The sequence below is a fragment of the Petaurus breviceps genome, unplaced genomic scaffold (assembly GCF_028583685.1).
Source record: "Petaurus breviceps papuanus isolate PSGF00001 unplaced genomic scaffold, PetGlider_PUasm1.0 545, whole genome shotgun sequence".
Taxonomy (NCBI): domain Eukaryota; kingdom Metazoa; phylum Chordata; class Mammalia; order Diprotodontia; family Petauridae; genus Petaurus; species Petaurus breviceps.
This window is the reverse complement of record NW_027186366.1, coordinates 3,143,543-3,165,383: the sequence shown is the minus strand read 5'-3', so window position 1 is coordinate 3,165,383 and position 21,841 is coordinate 3,143,543. Positions and strand designations below refer to the sequence as shown.

Genomic DNA, 21,841 nt, shown 5'->3' with positions numbered 1-21,841 from the left:
AAACTTCATCTAAAGCATTTGTTCAAGGAGCATCAGACCCATCTAGCCCAGCCCTTCATTTTACAAATCAGGAAACTGAGTCCCAGGGAGTGAAGGGACTTGCCCAAGGCCACAGAGGTAGGATGTGTCAAAGAAGGGATCTGAACCCTGATCATCTGATTCCAGGGTGAGAGTTCTCTCCATTGTGCTGAATATGATGCAGAGGGAACCTTGTTCAGACCCTTGTATTACCCTTGTTCCATTTCGAGTTACATTTCCTTGGTGTGTATATAATTCCCAGCTCCCTAGTGGCACAGATCATATCTTGGCCCTTCATACCTTTGTTGACTAAAGAATTAACTGGGAAAGTCAGAAACTACTAGGAAGGCCACAGAGCATCACATGGCTTGGGCTGGTTTATAGTTGTGCTGATCTGGCCTGAATCACAAAAGGGATTCCCAAGTTGGCCATGGCCAACATGCTCCCCACTTCCCATTTCTCATCAGTGTGTAATGTGCCAATGGGAGGCATTGGGTACATATGACTAATTAAGCTTATAAGGGGATTACTAGTCAACTTCCAAAAAAAGTCTGGTGAGGAATGGTGATGGCCTGAAACTATGATGTCTGGCCCTGAGGACTTCTGGATTCTTTTCTTTTTCATGGCTACTATGTGTAGTCTCTTGAGTTTTTTATTAGCCCTCCCTGGAGACTTCCAAGAAGAGGAATGCTTGTTACGAGGTTATGGGTGGGATTCTTGGGCAGCTCTAAACTAGAATAACTAAGGTCCCTCCTCATTCTTCAGTTCTGTGCCTAAGGGTCCCATGAAGTCCTGAACCACTGACTCAGTCTCTTTCTCTCCAACCAGGGGCTCAAAGCCCATCAGTGATAAGGCTGTCCTCACTGAAGGGGACTGTTTACTCATCACTTCATGCCTGAATGAGGGACGAAGTTGGCAAGTTCTTGGGAGAGAGTATAGGTTGGCTCCTTACCAGACTTTTTCTCTCTCTCCAGGATCTCTCCCTTCTCTCTTGAAGCTAAAAACCAAAAGCTTCCTCCTCTCTCCTCTTGCTGGTTGCATATGGAAGAGCCTGAGACAGGAGTCTGGTGTGGCTGATGTGTGAATGGCTGATTGCAGAGCTAAGCATGTCATGTCTCTGGACTCTGGGCTAACTAGAAAGTGAATTCACCAGGGGCAAAGTCTCACCGTTGGCTTCCAAAACTCAGCCTCACAAGGACAGAATGGGAAAGGGGGTGGTTAATCAACAGCGTCCTATATTATTAAATGCTCTGGGGGTCTCACTGTGACACAAGATGAATCAGCAGTATCTTCTGGCAGGCAAAAATTGAAATTCACAAAATGCTCTATTGGTTAGAGAAATGCAAATTAAAACAGCTCTGAGGTGCCGTGTCAGATTGGCTAATATGTGGAAGAAGGCAAATGTTGGATATTGGGGGGATGTGAGAAAACTGGGACACTAATGCATTGTTGATGGAGCTGTGAACTGATCCAGCCATTCTGGAGAGCAATTTGGAACTATGCCCAAAGGGCTATAAATCCCTTAATCCAGCAATACTACTAGGAGGTCTATATCCCCAAAACATCCCAAAATGGCAAATAACTTGTTTATAGCTGCTCTTTTTGTTGTAGCTAAGAATTGGAAACCAGAAGGATGCTTCTAAATTGGGGAATGACTAAACAAGGTGTGGTATGTGACTGTAATGCGATATTACTGTGCTATAAGAAATGACAAGCATGGGGCGGCTAGGGGGCGCAGTGAGTCAAGCGCCGGCCCTGGAGTCAGGAGGACCCGAGTTTGGTTCTGGCCTGAGACCCTTAACACCCACACAAAGAAAAAAACTAGCCGTGTAACCTTGGGCAAGTTATTTAACCCCAATTGCCCTCCAAAAGGAGGGGAAAAAAAGAAATGACAAGCATGGCGATTTCAGAAAAACCTTGGAAAGACTTCCATGAACTGATACATAGTGAAGTGAGCCAAACCAGCAGAACTTTGTACACAGTAACAGCAATGCTGTTCAGTGAAAAATTGTGAATGACTTAGCTATTCTCAGCAATACAAGAAGCCAAGGCAATCCCAAAGGACTAAGAATGAAGCCTACTATCTGCCTCCATTGAATACATGTATACACGAATATATAAAGGAGGCTCTTTTTCACTTCCTTCATTTTGTCTTTTATTTTAGTCTTCTTGTACAAAATGGCTAATGTAGAAATGTTTTACATAATTGCACATGTATAACCTACATCAGATGGCTCACCATCTCAGGGAAGCAGGAGGGGAGGGGAGGTATGGAATTTGGAACTCAAAACTTTGAGTAAAAATGTGAAAAATTTTGGGAAAATGGGAATTCACTCTTGGGGGCCATTAAAATGGCCATAAGAGATGATAGTTACTCTGGCAGCTAGGTGGCACAGAGGATAGAGCTCTATGAGTGACTAGAGTCAGGAAGACTTGAATTCAAATCCAGCCTCAAACTTTGACTAGCTGTGTGACTCCAGGCAAGTCTCTTAACCTCTATCTGCCTCTGTTTCCTCAACTGTAGAATGGGGATAATAATCCAGTTTGCCTCCCAAGGTTGTTGTAAGGATTAAATGAAATATTTGCAAAGCATTTAGTGCAACACCTGGCATAAAGTGGGCACACCTGTTAAATGCCTGTTCCCTCCCTCCCTACTCTGCTTTCATCAGACCACAGTCAAAGTACTATAATGGGATCTAAGCACCCCAGTTTGCAAACATCACCAATCAGAGGGAAAGCACCCAAAGGAAAGCACCTAGGAAAGTGGACGGAGTCCACGTCACAGGAGGAGTATATGATGAAACGACACACAGAGGGGAACGGTGTGTCTGTCACCAACTCTGTGAAGGGCCGTGAGGCAGCCGAGAGACCACATTTGTTGTTTGGTCCTGGAGGGCAGAACCAAGAGCCACAGGAAGTGGGGATGCCAACATTTAGGTGTGGCTTCAGGAAAAGCTTCCTAGTAAAACGATCCAAATATGGGATTAGGGTCAGACTCACTGTCACTGGGGATTCAAAGACCAAAGAGAAAAGTCTCTGTCTTCAAACAACTGACAGTCTAGCCAGGTGAAACAGCGTGCACAAATGGAGGGAGATGTCTACCGAGAGCCAATACTGGGTGATTGGGGGAGGGGCAGCCAAATAAATGGTCAGGTGGATAGAGCACTGGACTTGGCATCAGAAAGACTCATTTTCCTGACTTTGAGACACTGACTAGCTGTGTGACCCTGGACAAGTCACTTAACCCCATTTGCCTCAGTTTCCTCATCAAGCTGAGACCTACTAAGGACCTTAACTTTAAAGGGTCAGGGTATTCCCTCCCATCTGGGGTCATCTCTAGTCATCCTGATGTGCATCTGGCCACTGGACTCACATGGCTCTGGAGGAGAAAGTGAGGTTGGTGACCTCAAATACCCCTGCCTCACTCTAATCCAATTCACCTGCACATCATGGCATCACCTCCATGATGTCATGGTCCTCTTCGAAAATGAAGGACAAACAACTGGCTTTCCCCTCAAACTTCTGTGTTCTTTCTGCTCTGAAAAGAACCTTCAGTCCCGAAGCACAATCTAAGAAACAAACACAGGGCAGGCAAGGACCCAGTGAAGAAAAGAAGGAAGGGAGAAGACAGAGAAGAAAGAAGGGGAGCCCGATAGGAAAGAGGGGGAGCTGGATAAACAGTGCCAGGCCAAGGTGAGTGTCAGGGGGTGCAATCCCTCTTCCAAGCAACAGGCAAGGAAAGTCCTTGACCTTAAATCCCCTTACCTGGTGTGGAAGGGGATCAGAAGGGGCGCCTCTCATCCAGGGGAACCCTGTGTCCTGGAGCCCTGGCCAACTGGGGGAACACAGGGCCCCTTCTCAGAGCCTCCATCACAAATCTTTGAAGGAATTGCCTACTTTCAGTCAGAGGGTGGTGAAAATAAAGAGTTGGGTTTTTTTCTTAGCCAAGTTCACGGAATCATGAAATCCTGGCCATGTGGAGCCACCCCAGGCTAAGGAATTCAGATCTTGGTGGTCACCCTCAGGCAGTTACATACTAGTCAGTCACTAGGAATACAAAGACCAAAGTGAAGAGCCTAACATATATGGAGGGAAATGCGGACAAAATAGGTACAAATTCACTGTCAGGTCATTTGAGGGAAGGCACTAACACCTGGGGATCAGGAAAGACTTCATGTAAAAGTGGATGCTTTGAGCTGGGAAGGAGACTGGGGATTCTGAGTGAGGCAGGAGAGCACTCCAGGCATAGGGCATAGCCAGATGGAGATGGTAGAGAGTTTATGTACCAGAAACCAGGCACTCTGGCTGTGCTGGACCATAATGTACCAGAAAGGAAGAGATGTGTAAATGACCTGAAAGGCAGGTTAGAGAGGTAACAGGTGTGACTGACAGACTGGTGTGGTATGGTAGGCCAGACAGTGAAGGGCTTTCAAAGCCCATCCATTATTTCATAGAGGAGGAAGCAAAGATTAAGTGACTTATCCAAGGTCACACACCTTGTTACTGGCACAGTCTGGGGTAAAACTCCAGTTTCCTGCTCCTGATCCAGGGCACTTACTTACCTTTTAAAGATTAGACATGCTCCTATTATTTTCACTTTGGGGTTTTTTTTTTGTTTGGGGTTTTCATGGCTTTTCCCTTTGGCTCTATTTCTTCTTTCCCAACATGACTAATGTGGAAAAATGTTTAACATGATTGCACATGTGTAACCTGTATCAGATTGCTCGCTATCTTGGCAAGGAGGGAAGGAAGTGAGGGAAAACATTTTGGAACTCAAAAAATAAAATGCTATTTACTACAAAAAAAAAAAAGATTCAACTCACTCCTTCACAGAGGAATTCCCCCTTACACACAGTTCCTTCTTTCTCTAACACTCTTCATTACCTATGGCCTAACCTCCATAATTTAATCTGCCATTGGGGTCATCTCTGCCAAGACCATCTCTCCTTACCTTGATAATTATAGCTTTGGATAGAATTACAAGTTAGCAATAAATACAACTGAGTTTGTGAGACTAAGACATAAAAAGTCATTATTTACAAATGGTAAATTCTTACCTAGTTCAATATCTCGGATACCCAGGTATAATTCCAGAAGGCAATCCACCTTCTTAATGGCTTTCTCATCTGATTCTGAAGGCTTCGTTAAAGAGGAGAGAGAAAAGGAGTTATCTTATTGGCAAATCCATAACAACGCACACCTCTGGGCCTGCTTTATCTCTTCTGACTTTCACAAACATCATTTGATTTAATACACGAGGCTTTTTTCCACCTAGAAGCTAAAGTTCTGAGTAGCTCCTGCCAGGAGGGCTGTTCGGAACTGCTGGGTCAATGGCGCCAAGGTTTGGCTCCCAGATGACATGGGGTTGATTCTCGAAAGGCTGGATTTTTTCCTCTGAAAAGCTTTTTATGAAAACACTTTGGATAAGGGTTGGTGTTCTACCCTGCCCTGGTAAACATAGGATAATAAGTATCATTTATGCTCAGTGACTGTGTTGGGCATGAGTTCCTCAACATGCAGATGATGCTGCCAATAGCACAGAAATAGGTATCAAACACAACCATAGCAGTTCTGAATAGACCAAAATTTTATGGGTAAATGTCTAGCAAAAGACACAATAGAATGTGTTTGCTCTGGATCTTCTAAGTCACTGTGTGCCCTCAGGGGTGGGATCAAGCACATGTGGCCTGGGGCTCTTACTGGGGCTTGACTTCTTGAAAAAGACACCTGGGACTCTCAATTCCAAATGCCCACCAAGGCACCACCTCCCAGACACATAATGTAGCCAACTTTCCTCAAAATTGATTTTCACAGAATATCAGCTGTCAGGGGACACATCGGCCCATTTGGGAGCCTAAAATGCCCTATACAATGTACTCCCCCAGTCACTCCGCCCAGCCAAGTCCTTTCCTCTTCTGCTTGGCTCCAGTGATTCAAAAGCTTGTCCTCCCACCCAGCCTAAATCTTGTCTCTCCCGAATTTGTGTCGCTTACTTTTTACTTCTGCCCTCTGGGGCCAAGCAATATCAGCCAAATGTTTCTTTCACAGATCTACCCTTAACATAGCTCATGTCCTCCCCAAGCCCACTCTTCCCTGGGATTCTTCAAGTGATTCTCCCATGGCATGAATTCGAGGCCATTGTGGTGCCATGGAAAGTCTATTGGGTCAAGGGTCAGAGGACCAGGTTCTTTCCAGCCACAGAGAGGTGTCCCAGTGGTTAGAGCTCCACTCCTAGAGATGGGAGGGCCTGACTTCAAATAGCGCCTCAGACACTTTCCAGCTGTGTGCCCTCTCTAGGTTAAGCTTAGTTTCTTCATCCGTACAACAAAGCATGCTAGGATCTCTCCAGCCCTAAATCTAGGCTAGCCTGATGCATCGGCAACAATTGTCTATGTGTCCAGGCACCTAGCACAAGGACTTGCAAATAGGAGGCAAAAGTCAATGAATGTCTCCACTGTGAACTTGTGAATGACCAGGCGTCCTAGCCAAGCTGCCCCCTCATCCCTCCTGATCCTTCCAGCAGCACCTGAGCGTTCCACCTTCCAGTCCTGGCCCTCAGCTGCTCATTCTGCCGGGGAGCAGCCCCAGGACTACGACATCACTGCCCAAAAAGCCTCTCTTTCTATTGGTTATTCTTATGCCCTCCGGGAGCCCAGGGGTCACCGTGGACCCCACCTGCCCCCGCCCCAGCTGCCCGCGCCCCACCTGCCCACACCCCAGCTGCCCGGGCCCCAGCTGCCCGGGCCCCACCTGCCCGCGCCCCACCTGCCCGGGCCCCAGCTGCCCGCGCCCCACCTGCCCGCGCCCCAGCTACCCACACCCCAGCTGCCCGGGCCCCACCTGCCCGCGCCCCACCTGCCCAGGCCCCAGCTGCCCGCGCCCCAGCTGCCTGGGCCCCACCTGCCCGGGGCCCAGCTGCCCGCGCCCCACCTGACTGGGCCCCAGCTGCCCAGGCCCCAGCTGCCCACACCGAAGCTGCCCACACCCCACCTGTCCAGGCCCCAGCTGAAGGCCAAACCACCAGGGTGGCTCTGACTCCTTCCCAGCGTTCAGCGGCCCCAGCCTCTAGACTGCAGGCGCAGCCTAATCCATCTGGCTCAGGGCCAGCTCTCCCCCTCTCCACCATCTGTAGATCTCCAGAGTCCTCAGCCCGGCCCTGACCTACCAGCTCTTCCACAGTGGCAGGACCTTTGGATCTCAGCCGTAAAGTTCCCTTGCCAGAGGTGATTTTTCCAGCTGTCATCTTTCCAGCCCCAGACCTTGGCTGCATTTCTATAAACAAACACACAATGAACAGTAAAACAACACACGGTTGGTGAGATTCCACAGCTTGCTAATAAAGACCAAACATGGCCTACCTGCTCTAACAGTCAGGCCCAGTTACAGAAAGCCCTGAAGGGCAGAGCTTCCTGTGTGTAGACTCGTGACTCGGGTGGGGCCCTGGCCTCAGTTTCCTCATCCACAAAATGGGGTGATAAATGAACATGACCCCCCTCCCAGGGCTGCTCCGTGGCCCTAAAGAGAGACTAGATGGAGGCATCTTATAAACCATAAAGGCCACCATACGTGTCAGTATTATTACTGTTCAGAGAGCTCCCCAAGATGGAAGTCGCGGTCTCCATAGTTCATAAAGGGATTCGAAGATAAAGAATACACTGTCTGGCATTCCACCCCCACTCTCAGACATTTACTGGCCGTGTGACCCTGGGCCAGCCACGTAACCTTTCTGAGTCTCCATTTTCTCATTTATAAAACGGGTGTAACAGCACCAAGCAGCTTGTTGTGAGGATCAAATGCTAACATCTGCAAAGCCATGCCCAATCTCACAGACCCATGGAAGTGCTGTCCTTAAGACCTGCTCAGGGACTGCCTCCCATCGGCCCTGCTGCTGGCTTGGGCCGACCCCATTGTGGGTTCGCTATTCCCCTCCTCCAGAGCAGGAATGTTCCCCGTCTTTCCTTTGCACCCAATGCCTCCCTCAGTGTGTGCTGGTGCCTAATCAATGCAAGCTCACCTTACTGACTCAGCCTGTAAGAAGGGAATTGCTTGCCATTGAGAAGCCTGGGGCTGGCAATTGGTCGTTGAGCCATTTTTCTGTCCTGTTGACTCTTTGCCATTCCATTTGGGGTTTTCTTGGCAAAGACACTGCAGGGGTTTGTCATTCCTTCTCCAGCTCATTTTACCAATGAAGAAACAGTGCTTTATCCCTAAAGTGAAGAGGGGAACGGCTGGGCGGTGCAGTGCACAGAGCCCTGGGCCTGGGGTCAGGAAGACCTGAGGTCAAATCCAGCCCCAGACACTTTCTAGCTGTGTGAGCCTGGGCAAGTCACTTCACCTTGCCTCAGTTTCCTCATCTGTAAAAATGAGCTGGAGAAAGAAATGGCAAACCACTGCAGTATCTCTGCCAAGAAAACCCCAAATGGTGTCATGGAGAGTCAGAAACAACTGTAAACAGCTGAACAACAGCCAAAGTGAAGAGCGGGGAGTCACAGAAGCACATGCCCAGAGCTGGAGGGTCTTCAGGGGCCGCCTGAAAGCAAACCCGAGAGAGGGAAGTCCCAAGGACAGCCTGTAGTGAGCCACAAAGCTGGAATCTGAACCCAAGTCCCTAGACACCAACTCCATCCATTTCTACCTCCATCCTGCTTCCAAGGTTAGACAGAGAAGGGGTTTCAGAGCACTAGAGAGAGACGGCCAGGGGCAGAAGATAAGCACCTACTGTGTGCCAGGCTCTGCACTCAAGTACCTTCAGTAAAAGGAGGCCGAGAGGTCACTTAACAGTTGGATGATCTTGCGGATGCCATCTGGTTGGAGGTTGGCCAAGGTACCTTCAATTCTAGGTCTGTGGTCTAAAAATGAGGGGCAGATCCCCTAAAGCTCCTTCAGGCTCTGAAGCCATGCTGGTGCACAGTGTGTCAGCATTTCCCAAGAGGTGACAGGACAGTCTAGACCGCTCACATGAAGAGGCAGAGGAAGCGTTTGGAAAGGACATATTGGAGGGAGAGGAGCCTAAGGAAAGAGACAATGGCAGCAGCAGCAGCACCAGGTTTTCAATGGGGAAGGTTTGGCACAGAGTACATGGAGAATGAGGGAATAAAAGAAGGTGGCAATAGGCCTTGGTTCATGAATACTGAAAGCAGAGAGAGCCAGGGCCAGGCAGCAGCTAGAGAGAGCAGCAGACCCAGCTTCCCAGGCAGAGGCAGGCCCTGGAAAAGTTGAGTCCAAGGCAATCATTGCCTCTGATCATTGGATCTCAGGCCACTGAGTCCTGAACATGGCATTCCAATCCTCTGTTCTCCAAAAACAGCCCCATCAGCCAATGCCCCATCACTTGCTATGGGCTGGGCACTTGGCTATATGTTGGGAATTCAAAGACAAGCAGAGAATAATGCTAGCCCCCAAGGAGGTTACATTCTCCTGGGGGCAGTGGACAGCATGCACACAAATGTATTCATGACATATTCAGGATAAATAAAAGTAATTGGGGGGGGGGAGAGAGGTAGAGAGCACTGAAAATGGGAGAAAGGATGAGGAAGGACCGGTGAGAAGGGAGTACATAACAGGCATGGAGGGTGGGTGGGGCAACTCCTGCAAAGATTGGTTGCATTGTTACAGCTTCTTGGAGCCCGCAGGGGAGGAGGGGTCACCAAAGGTAGATGAGTAGCCCCCACCCCAGAGATGCCAGTCTTCCCTAAATACCTGTACACCCCCAGCAAAGGTATGGAGGTGGGCAATGGATTGTAATCTACATAGGAGAGGAAGTAGACCAGAGTGTTTGGAGGGGGCATGGGGAGACAATAAGCCGGGACAGAGGATTTTGTATTTTATACTAGAAATCAGAGGGAGTCACTTCAGCTTCCTACAGAGAGGACTGCCCTGGTCATACTTTGGCAGCTGTGAGAGCATGCATGGAAGTCAGGGAGAGCAATGAGAAAGCTACTTCAGTGGTTCAGGCAAGAAAAGATGAGGGCCCAGATTTGGATGGTGGAAGGGCATAGGTGCAAAAGCCTCCAGGAGTAGAATCAAGAGGACTTCACAACTCTTCGAATGTGGGGCATGGAAGGAAAAGCAAGAGTCAGGGTTAGGTTGTAATGTCCAGGTTGTAGCCTAAGTGGCTACCCAAGAGACTGAAAAGGCATGATCCAATGGGGCACCAAAAAAAAAGAGGTTTGCAGGAGGGGTGAGCACCATGTCTCAGACATGGTGACCTTGTAGGCAAGAAGATCCCCCTGGCCAGAGGAAGAAGCCAAAGCCAGACAACCCAGGGGAAGGGCAGGACAGAACCCTCTTTCCAGTGTGGCTTAGGCCAAGCGGTCACCCAGCTCCCTTCTGGCTCTGGCCACTCTTTTGTTTCTTCTCCCCAAATTTCAATCCCTGGTCAGCCTCATAATTCCCAAGCCCCAAATCTCCTTTCAAAATGCCTCCTGCTCCTCGAAACTGGGTCCTCCCCACTGAACCAGCTTATATCTCTAGGTCTCCGTTTCCTCATCTATAAAATGAGCAAATTGAACTGCAGAGTCTCTGTGCCTCATTCTCAATCTAATATTCAACAACTTCAAAATTCTTTATTATTTGCCAATTTAGGTTGTCCTGACTTGGCTCCACTCCATTATTCAATTCCCAGAACATTTATCAAGCGCCTGCCATGTGTAAAACACTGTCCTGGGCACTGGAGGAGACCCAACATTTAGACAAAAGAGATTGCTGGCTCCTTTCATAGAGTCTGGTGGGAAGTGGGACACACATACGGATCTTCTAATACATCATGCCTTAGAGAGGAGCAAAGGGCTATGTCGACAGTAAAATATACTAAAGTGCTGATGAGATGCCAATGAGATAAATGTCATATTTTTCTACCAGATTAAAGTAACAATTCCCAACAGGAATCTCATAATATCACAAGAAATTCCTAATGATCTCAAGGGGAGTTTCTGAAATTCTCAAGAATGAATGAATGAAAGAAAATAGAATTAATAATTGTCATTTATGTGCACTCAGTGATCTCAAGATATATTTATTAAATTTTCAATATCTCAAAACAAATTTTCTTAATTTCGTTTACACTAGCTTAAAACAAAAAATCACCACATATTAAGGTGTGCCTTTCAGGAACTGGGTGAGAATGATATAAAGTCATAAAATAAATAAAATTACCAAATTTGAAGGCCTCAATCTAAATCCAAATTCCAAAGTGAATAAATTTTCCTGAAGCTTTCCCTATATTTTGCCTTTGGGAACCACTTCTGATCTGCAGGCCTTTAGGCAACACTTAAATACTGAGAGGAAAGGACTTGTCTGGTTCTGATAAAACAAAGAAGATATAATGATACCCACAGAAAAGGATTGTACAGACTAGACCAAAGTTGAACACATGGTGGCGCCAAAGGGAAAGCTAAATCACGCCCTGTTCCATCAATGTCTGCCATGGTTCTCTGGGTTCCTAGAGTTGGAATTGTATTTATTCTAACTTCCCTGTTTTACCGGGAAGAAAGCAGGCCCAGAAGCAGCATCGTTATCATCCTAAAAAAAGTTGTTGATTGGACAGGAAAGGTTTTCCACATCCCATTCCAGCTACTGCAACCATGATGCCCTGTGCTGCATTTACAAACGCTGGCCTGTCTGCCAATGGGCTGAGCCCTCTGCAGATAGGCTGCTTGGTCCTTTCTGCTGATGTCTAAGCCCAGGTCCTCCTGAACTCAAGTGCAGCCTGCGGTCCGCTAAGCCACACTGCCTTTTGAGACTCTGAGAAGCACCATGGGCTCCACAGATTAAGTATAAGGATGTTCTTTCCCACGTAAAGCTCATAGGTTCAGGCTGGAAACCATGGATGTGGACATGAAACAATTAGGGATAATCAATCATGGTGTGATAGAGACCCTAAGTGTTCTGGAAAACTTTTTTTGATCATTCAGTCAGTCAACCAACATGGTGCTAAGTTCTGGAGATACAAAGAAAGGTAAAGGCCCTGTCTAATGGGGAGACGCCGCGCAGACAATGATGTACAAACCAGCTACACACCGAATAACTTGGGGGAAAATAAAATCTATTAGCAAAACATCAGTTGCTCACAGACCCCCCTAAAATATGTACAATTAAGTATTTAGAAAGCATATAGTGCACCAGTGCCAATAATCGGGTGCATTATAAAACTTAGAAACAAAAAGCACACGTGGAAGGCTGAGATAAAGACGGCCATATCTGGAATCTAGTGATATGTGCTCAGACCCAGTCTTTAAGAACATCGTCATGGCACCCTGTGGCCAGTCCTGGGGAGGAGGGGCCCCTATTACTCCTCCCTCCCCATCGCCATTCCCAGACACTCTCTCTACCATAATCACTTGTCTATCCACCTCTTCTTCTTGGAAGTTGACTCAGCTACAATTTCTGCCACATTCAGATCACAGTGGGTGCTCATGCTAGCCCTATCACCACCTTCAAAGCTACCTAACCTCCCAGTTCCTCAGCCCCTCTACCTCCACCTCCAGCTCACATGGGAACAGTCCCACCCTGGATCTCATCATTCCCCACAGCTTTGCCCTTCCTTAGTCACAGACTCTGGTGACCCTCTAGCTGACCCAAACTGCCCACTGTCCCCTGGCCCCCCTCTAAACTCATCCTCCCCCCTCCAGGACCTTCCCTAGCCATCTCCCTGCTCTGATTCCACATTCCTTTTTTTTCCCATGTCTACTCTGTAAACTCCACACCATCCTCCCCCTATGAATCTCTCCCCTTCTTACCCCACTGTCCCATTACCATCACTGAGGTAGCAGGTGGTACAGGGGATAGAGCACTGGGTCTGGAGTCAGGAAGCCCTGAGTTCCTGTTTGACCTCAGACGGTAACTAGCTGTGTGACCCTGGACAAGTCACTGCACCTCTACTGGAAGTTTGCCTCCGCTTCCTGTCCTCTCACTTTCTTCTACATTCTCTACAGTCTGATTTCCAACCTCATCATTGACCAAACTGTCAGCAGGTTTTTTTTTTCCTACCCCCAGGGTTTGGCAGTGGCTTCGATGCTATTAAAACCCACAAAGGGTTAATAAACCCAAGTGAGGAGGTCTAGTCCTTTAAAGGAGTAAACAGATTTCCATAGCCTTGGGGAAATGCTCAGTTTTACAGGCCAATTTCACAGCGCTGAGGTCACTGGGAAAAGCAGAAGAGAGAAAGGAAATGACCTCTATCCTTAAAACCATCTCTCAAAAAGCATTCCAGCCACTGCCTGATAAGGGCTGGGCAGGCTGCCCAGCCCTTCTGGCCCAGATGAGAAGGGGTGGGCCAGGAGGGAGCATAGGTCAAGCCAACAAAGCAGATGGGCAAACTGAGGCCATCAAAGGCATCCCAAGAGCAGACTTTACAGGAGCCCCAGCCCTGCAGCAAAGTCCAGCAGGGAAAGGCCAGATGCCCTTGACCCTTAGGGGTCAGTGAGTTGTGCCAGGAAAAGTTACTGAAGAATGCATCAGAGTGTCCTCAGCAGCTGCTACCAATAGCCTCTGCATGGCCTTCCAGAACCCTGGATTCAAACCCCCTCCTGACACAGACTGGCTGTGACCACGGGGAAATCACTGGACCTCTCTGAAATGAGATCTCTTCAGCTGCAAAACCAAAACATTCCTCCCACCAATAGTGTCTGTCTCAGATAACGTATGTAAGATGTCTCAAAAACACTTAAAATGCTGTGAAAATGTCAACTTGGGGGTTGTTTGTTTCTTAGAAAGCAAAGAGGTTACAGGGAAAAGAACAAGGCTTTGGAGCTAGAGGACCCCGGTTCAAATCCTGCCACTCACATGCTTTTCTCATCTGTAAAAAGGGGGGTGGGGAAGGGGTCAGACCAGATGAGCTCTAAGCTTGCTTCCAATTCTGAATCTGAGCTGGGAGGGGATGTGAGCATGTGGCCCAAAATGACTGTCACCAGAGGCACAAAATTAGGAACTGTGACCACACCTGGACAGGTCAAAGAATTTGTTGCAAAGGGTTGGGGGGGGGGAGGGGGGAGGGGGACAACATAGGTTCTGATGTGCCCTGAATATTGTACTACATACATGGACCATCCCCACCATGGCATATTGCATGAATTACCAGCAATGGAATGGTGGACTACATGCATATACCCTGGAAAGTTGTGCTACATAGAAGTACCATGCCTGGGACATTGTACTACATACATGTGCTACCCCTGGTATGTTGTACCACATATAAGACCCATTCCTGGGACATTGTACTACATGTATGTACTGCCCCTGGCATGTTATACTACATATAAGCCCCATTCCTGGGACATTGTACTGAATACATGTGCCACCCCTGGCATGTTATACTACACATAAGCCCCATTCCTGGGACATTGTACTACATGTATGTACTGCCCCTGGCATGTTATACTACATATAAGCCCCATTCCTGGGACATTGTACTGCATACATGCACCACCCTTGGAATGCTGGGCTACATGTAAGTGCCATTCCCAGAATGCTGTGCTTCATGCAAATATCACATCCAGAAGTATCACACTACATACAGATACTAGGCATACTATGCCCGGAATAATGACGTACATTACACAAGTACCATGCTCGGGAGGTCACCCAGTGCATGGTCCCAGGGACAGACTGGCCCCGGGGACTCCTGGGACTCCTGCCCGCTCTGATCATGTTGTGGTCTCTGAGCACACACACATGATCTTGGGGTGGGATCATCACATGTCTCAGGCTGAACCTTCCTCGATTTGGGGCCGACACGGAGCAGGGTGCACAGGAGTCCATCAGCCATGTCTATGATATGGGACAAACCCAAGAGAACATTTTGTCCCAGAAATGTCCTCAGAGCTCAGAATTATGGATTTAAGGCCCAAGGTGACCCAGGCTCCACATGGCATAAGCAGGATTTGAACTCAGGCCCTGTGATTTCTCACCATGATAGCTCACATTTCTAGAGCACCTACTATGTGGGCACTTTTTAAATATGGTCATATTTGACCTTCACGATAACCCTGGGAGGCAGGTGTCATTATTTTCCCCATTTTCCAACTGGGGAAACTGAGGCAGACAGCAGTGAAGTGCCTTGCCCAGGGCCTCCCAGCTAATGTCTGAGGGCTGGATTTTAACCCAAGGCTTCCTACTCCACTGCCTATCTGCCCACCTCCAATCTAGGTCTCCCCAAATACACCACTCACATTTTGGAGCAGGAGAGCAGCCTACAAGTAGCCAAGCACATTCTTTGTGGGCTCAGAATAGCAAGGGTGGTGGGTGGCTGCACCCTGGGGGAGTCACTGCAGCCCTGGAATGTATTCCACTGGCTCAGAGGGGACCATCAGAGGCAGTCATCCAAACGGACCCAAGAGAGATGGTCTTCTGGCTGAGAAAACGTCCCTGGGGCAGGGGAGAGGGCTGAAGACCAGCTGCAAAGCAGCTGTGGGGGCCAAAACAGGCAAAGAGGGACGTCCCTCCCCCCCAAGGGGAGGCTCTTCCTTCTGGCCTTCGGAAAGCAGCTGGGAGCCAGAAAATAGTGTTGTTTCTATGCCTGTAGCATAAAGTGGCCACTTCTGCCGAATCTCAGAACTGGGTCCAAGCAGCAGCTGCCTTCTGGGGAAACCTAGAATTCAGCCAGCCATGGTGGGAGATGGAAGGGAACCTTTGGAGGTTCACTCCACTAAAAGGTGGCCTGTTTTCCAGGAGCTTGGTGCAGCCAACAGAGGACTTGGACCCTCACCTGAGGCTTTCCAGAAAGTCTCTAGGCCTCAGTTTCCTCCTCCAGAATGAGAGGGGGTGGGTGGTGCTAAGACCTCTCGGCCCCTTTGGGCCCAGGGCCCAGCCATGCCCTTCCTTACAGGGGGCAGAAGCCCAGAGCCAAGGCTGGCCACAGCCCCTCCTCCCGTCATAGACACAGCCAAGATGTACGGACTCCTGCAGGTACTCACCAAAAGCCTTCTTGGGCTCTATCAGCTTCAGCGAGAAGGACTGGTCTTTCTTGAGTTCTTTGAGCATTTTGGCGACGTCGTAGTGACGCCACCCGACGATGTTTTGTCCGTTTATCTCTTCGATGTGATCTCCCACACAGACGCGCTTCACCGAGTCCATCAGGCTGCCGTATTTAATTTTCTGTTGGGGAAAAGCACATGAAACATGGAACAAACATTCTCCAGCAATTGCTCTGCTTTTTAAAAGTATTTTCCCAAGGAACCTTTTCATGGGCTTGGCTGGGGAACGTAGAAATGTCCTTAACTTAGAGTTCTCATCCTTGGCCTTGCCTAGAGCAGCTAAGTCCTAGCAGTGCCTGGATGCCTAAAGCACGGGCATTCAGCATATCCCTGAAATGTCTGCTCAGACTCAAGTCTATCTCAAGCTGCAGATGACTTCAGTCCCACAAAGAACCTGGGATTTCATCAGGGTGGGAGAGTTGGGATGGCTCCCCAAAAAGCCAAAAACAACCAAAAATGTGCATACACTATTCTGCATTACTATCATTTTCTCCATCAATTTCTTAAGTCTAGAAGATCAACAAAATTATATATCAAGCCCTGATTTGTAGTGTTTGCTGATTTCCAAAGTGTGAACACGCACACTGACAATTTAACAATCAGCTTTAGTGAGCTGGTATAGCAGGTCACAATAAAAACGGCTCTTTAAGGTTTGCAAAGAGCTTTACAAGTCTTACCTCATTTGATCCTCACAACACTTCTGGGAGGTGGGAGCTATCGTCCCCATTTTACAGATGGGGAAACCAGAAGCAGTCAGTGGTGAAGTGACTTGCCCAGGGTCACACCGTTGGGAAATGTCTGAGGCAGATCTAGCTCCAGGCTTCTTGAGGGCATTACCCTACTGAGCTGCCTAACCCCTCCACACCATCACAGTCTTCCTTAGTGGCTACAGATAAAAGAATTCCTTCCCGGGCAGCCAGCATTCTTCCTGGTGATAAGACACAAATTGCTGACACATCAATCTGCCCCCAAGTCCATATCTGAAAGTCCTGCCAGTCTGGGAGGGCTGCCACGGTGCCCCCCAGCCCCTGAAACACCTTCTTACCATGGCGAGTTGCTAAGGTAGGACTCGAAGGAGGTATTTTAATGCAACCTTTAGAAGACAAAAATTAAGTGAAAACCCCAAGCGCATTCCTACTTGCCAAGCCTCATATCTCATCATTCCACAAAGAAATGGAAAGAGTTCAAGGGCCCGAGTTCAAATCTCTGTCTACTGCTATGACTTCTAAGGTTTCTTCCAGATCCCAAGATTCACAGAAGCCCTATGGCTGTAACCTCCTCTTTCCCCTAGCATGGAGTAGGGGAAAGAACAGACAGAAACAGAGAAGACACATATGAGGCCGAGTGAATCCAGAAGAACAGTTGGTGTCCTCAGTGACTACAATGACCCTCCAAAGACATGGACATCTGGATGTTCCCAGATAACAAAACATACTTTCCAGCTCTTAGCAGAGAGGTGGAGGCCTATGGGGGCATCATCAGTCAAAGTTATGGCGTTAGTTAATTTGTTTAATTCTTTGTCATGTTACAAGGGGAGGTTCCATGTGGAGGGAAGGGGAGCTTACCATGATATAAAAATAGAAGATTTTGATGACTTATGAAAAACAAAAGTCATTTGTTTCCGTGTTAGTGGGATCTGTTCCCCCTCCCACTCCAGTGGAAATGATCAACCCATCACTGTGTTCTAGGCTGGTCCTCAGGGCCCCAGCACCTGGAGCACATTACTCACTTAATGAATCCTGGCTGGACCAAATCAGGCTGGAAAAGTTGGTTTCACACTACCAACACTACCAGTGATCTCTGTGAGAGTATTCTGTGATTTAAAAAAATCTCCACTGAAAATATCCAGGTGGCTTTTTGTTTCATCCTTCACTTTATTCATGAAATCCCAAAGTCAATTTGGGCTTCCGTAAGATATAAAATCTTATAAAATGCCAGTTTGCTGCATGCTAACATGGCTGAGCATTAATTAGCTTCCTTCATGAAAGTAATCTGATCGTTCCTGCTCAGACAGAGCTCATTCTATCCCCCTCCAGGAGGTCAGGATCAAGCAAAGGAAACCTGAGCTCTCCCATCCGCTGTACACGATCTGCCAGGGTGGGCCCTTCCCTGGGAAGCTACAGCAGCTGCTTCGGGAACAGCAAGAAACTGGGGTGACCCCTCCTTAACTGCCTCTAGAAAGCCCAATGAAATCCAGTCAATGGGAGGACTCTGGGGACAAAGGGAAAAGTGAATGCTGGGAGTAGAACGGCCTCTAAAGACAGTCTCGTCTGGGTCGAAATAATCTTCACCAGCCTGTTGAGCATAAGGACTGGAAAAAACCTAGCTTTGATCTTCGCTAGGTCATTCTTTGGATTCCTCCGAGCACAACAATTTACCTAATTAATGATTACCTTTCCTAGCATTAGTGTATCCTTAGACAAGGGAAAGGAGACACCTAAGTAACCAGTGGAGAAAGGGGAAAGTTTGGTGAATTAAATTAATTAAAGGAAAAGATAAAAAGGGAAAGTGAAGGTCTTGAAGAAGAATTCAAATAGAGAAGGGAAAGAATCAACCATTTAGAATGGAAGGTAGAAAATCTCAATGAAGCCTACACTTTGTCACCACTGCCAAGTGACAGTTAATTTGGGTTAACTTCCTTCCTGAAAGAAGGGTCATGCCCGTCAGACAGAGCCCCTTCTGTTGCCCCCACGATAATGCCAAAAAAGGGAATAGCAAGCCAAGTGAACAAACATTTGTAAAATGCCTATTGTGAGCTTGGCACTGGGCACTAAGAACTGAGGATACAAAGAAAGTCCCAAAAAAGTCTCTGTCCTCAAGTAGCTGCCAGTCTAATAGGCTGGATAATGGACAGACAACCATGTACATGCAAGCCAGACAGATGCCGGACAAATTGGAGGTCATATGAAAGGGAGGATTGGGAAAGTCTTCTTGTAGAAGGTAGGATTTCAGCTGGGACTTGAAGGATTCCAGAAGAGGCAGGAGAGAGAGAGCTCCAGGGATGGGGGAGTCAGGAAAGGGGAAAGAACCAGGAAGCCAGGCCAGTGTTACTGGATGGCAAAGTATGTGGGTGGGCACAAGGAGGTATATATGGAAGAACTGGGAAGGTAGGAAGGGGTTGGGTCATGAAGGGCTCTAGAAGCCGACAGAGGGTTAGCAGCAACAGAACACAGAAACATCAGCTCCCCAAAGGCCCAGACAACTTCCCATATAAGGGATCTACTTTCTCCTAGTAAAAAACAGCTGGAATCTGGCCAAATGTTCATAAAGTACAGATGAAAATAGAGAGTCTTTGTCCTCAAGGAGATTACACCCTAAGAGGGAAGATTGAGGGTGGTGAAGCCCAGTGATTATCAGCCAGAATTTCAGAAAATTATTGTCATACTAGACCACAGGCGAAAGACAAGAAGGGATCACCAGGAAGGTGCCCAAACTGGGGAAACCAAGCCGTTCAAAGTATTAAGCACCTACAAAGCTGAAAGCTATAGCCTACATGCTAGAAGAGAATTGAATGTTAAGTAAAATATGGTCCTCTTCAGACACTTCACAATCTAGTCAAGATATAGGGAAAGAGTGTGATGTAGTGGTTAGAGGGAGGGCTGACCTAAAAGGCAGGAAGACCTCTGACACATACTGGCTGTGAAAAAAAAAAGCATCGACAGGTCAGCAAGATACAGAGACGAGATTCCAGGCCAGTGTAAGGCCTCTTAGAAACTACCTTCTTCTCCCAACTCTGTCCTTCAGTGTACATGCCTGTCCCGTCAAGCCTCCATTCAGGCTTCCAGGTGCTCGGACGCCAGTCTCATTCAGACCCTCCTTACTTCCCGCCAGACCACTAATGAAGTAGCCCCTGCCTCCAGTAAAGCCCTAGCAGCCCCCTTCTGACTGAACAATACAAACACCTCTTTTTGACTTGTAAAGCCTGTCGTCATCTCCGTTCCAGTTTGACTGTCCATTGTGCCCCTTCATGCACCATACAGGGCATCCCCGGAGTCTTAGAGAAGCTTTAAGCCTTAATACCTTAGGGACACCCATCTATTCCAGCTAGACAGACCTGCTTGCGGTTTCTCCTCTCCACACTTTTGCACAGGCTGTGCCCCCACCTAGACTGCATGCCCTCCTCACCTTTGCCTCACAGAATTCCAAGCTTCCTTTGAGCCTCAGATCCAGGGTCATTCCCTAGAGGAGAGGCTATCATGGGCCTCCCAGTGTTTCCTCTCTGTGTGGGCACTGCTTTCCCCATTAGAACGTGAGCTCCTCAAAGGCAGCTTACGCTGCTTTTTTCCCTTTTGTGTGCCCAGTACCTGGCAGTGAATAGAATCATCAATTGAGAGTGAAGGGAACCAGGACAGCTAGAAGACAAAGTGGACAGAGCAGGGGCGGAAAGTCAGGAGGTCCTGAGTTCAAATCCGGCCTCAGACATGACATTTACTAGCTGCGTGATCCTGGGCAAGTCACTTAACCCCAATTGCCTTGCCAAAAAGCAGAAGAAAAGGAAAGAAGGAAGGAAAGAAGAGAGAAAGGAAGAAAGGAAGGAAGGAAGGAAGGAAGGAAGGAAGGAAGGAAGAAAATGAAGGGAACCTCAGAACTGCCTAGTCCATGCATGGAGGGGGTAAAGTATCTTGACAAAGGTCGACAGGTAGGGAGGACCCAAAGTGGGATCTGAACCCAGGTTCTCTGTCTCTGGAGCAGGGCTCTTCCCACAGAATGGTCTTATAAGTACTTAAGAAATACTGAGCAGGCCCTGAGCGCATATGTGGATACAAGGAAGGAGGGAGAGAGAGAGAGAGAAGAGGTTTGGGGGGAGGGGAGGCGGTAGGATAAAGACTAAAGATGATGTACCTGGGTACAAGGGAGGAGGTGAGGGGAAAAGAAGAGGAGGAGAAAGAGAAGGGGAAGGAAGAAAGCCCTCTCTAAGGCCTCTGGCTCAGGCCACAATTAGCTCCCAAAGAAATTATTTAAATGGATCTGTCCCCTGAATGAGAGAGCTGGGGGCTATGTGACATTCTAGTCCTATTACAACAGAGTACCATAACATCTTTAAATGTCTATAGATAGAAGCAGGTCACTGAAAAGAATGAGGTTAATGGCTATTTATAAAATAGTTCCCCACTTAATGAAGAAGAAACACACACACACACACGCACACACGCGTGCGCACACACACACACATGCACACACACACACACACACACACACACCTTCACTTTCCAAAAAGGACTGATGCTCTCAAAACATTCTCATTTTTCATTTAAAAGTGGCTGCTGTCTCATCTGGTAGAACAGACTCTTTCTGTGTCCTGGCCTTTCTGTGTCCTGGCCCCCTTGGATAGCCTGACAATGCATATGGACCCCTTTTCAGAATCATGTTTGTAGATGCATGCCAAAAAAGTTACAAAGAGATTACAAAGCAAACCCATTTTGTTGCAATACAGATCTCAAATTATACATTTTTAAAGATTTCACAGACCTCAGGTTAAGCATCCATATTGAATATTTTTTTTGGCAAGCAATCTGGAAGTATGCAGTAATCAGAGTAAAAATAATCATAGCTTTGAACCCCAAATGGCCATTGTTGGGAAAATATCTTTAAAATGTTATCATGGGGCGGCTAGGTGGCACAGTACCAGCCCTGGAGTCAGGAGGACCTGAGTTCAAAGCCAGCCTCAGACACTTAACACTTAACTGGCCGTATGACTTTGGGCAAGTCACTTAACCCCAATTGTCCCTCCAAAAAGAAGAAAGAAAGAAAGAAAGAAAGAAAGAAAGAAAGAAAGAAAGAAAGAAAGAAAGAAAGAAAGAAAGAAAGAAAGAAAGAAAGAAAGAAAGAAAGAAAGAAAGAAAGAAAGAAAG

At 47.7% G+C, this 21,841-nt stretch overlaps 1 protein-coding gene across 3 annotated transcripts in view; it reads right to left on the bottom strand.

Moving 5' to 3' along the window:
* The window catches only part of GIPC2 (GIPC PDZ domain containing family member 2), a 63,256-nt gene that overhangs the window by 11,073 nt on the left and 30,342 nt on the right, over positions 1-21,841 (bottom strand). For all 3 annotated transcript variants that reach the window (XM_069102244.1, XM_069102245.1, XM_069102246.1), the window contains exons 3-5: positions 15,930-16,110; positions 7,184-7,290; positions 5,076-5,157 (exon numbers count right to left, since the gene is read on the bottom strand). In XM_069102244.1, the coding sequence (XP_068958345.1) occupies positions 5,076-5,157; positions 7,184-7,290; positions 15,930-16,110 (370 nt within the window). The remainder of the gene's footprint in view (positions 1-5,075; positions 5,158-7,183; positions 7,291-15,929; positions 16,111-21,841) is intronic.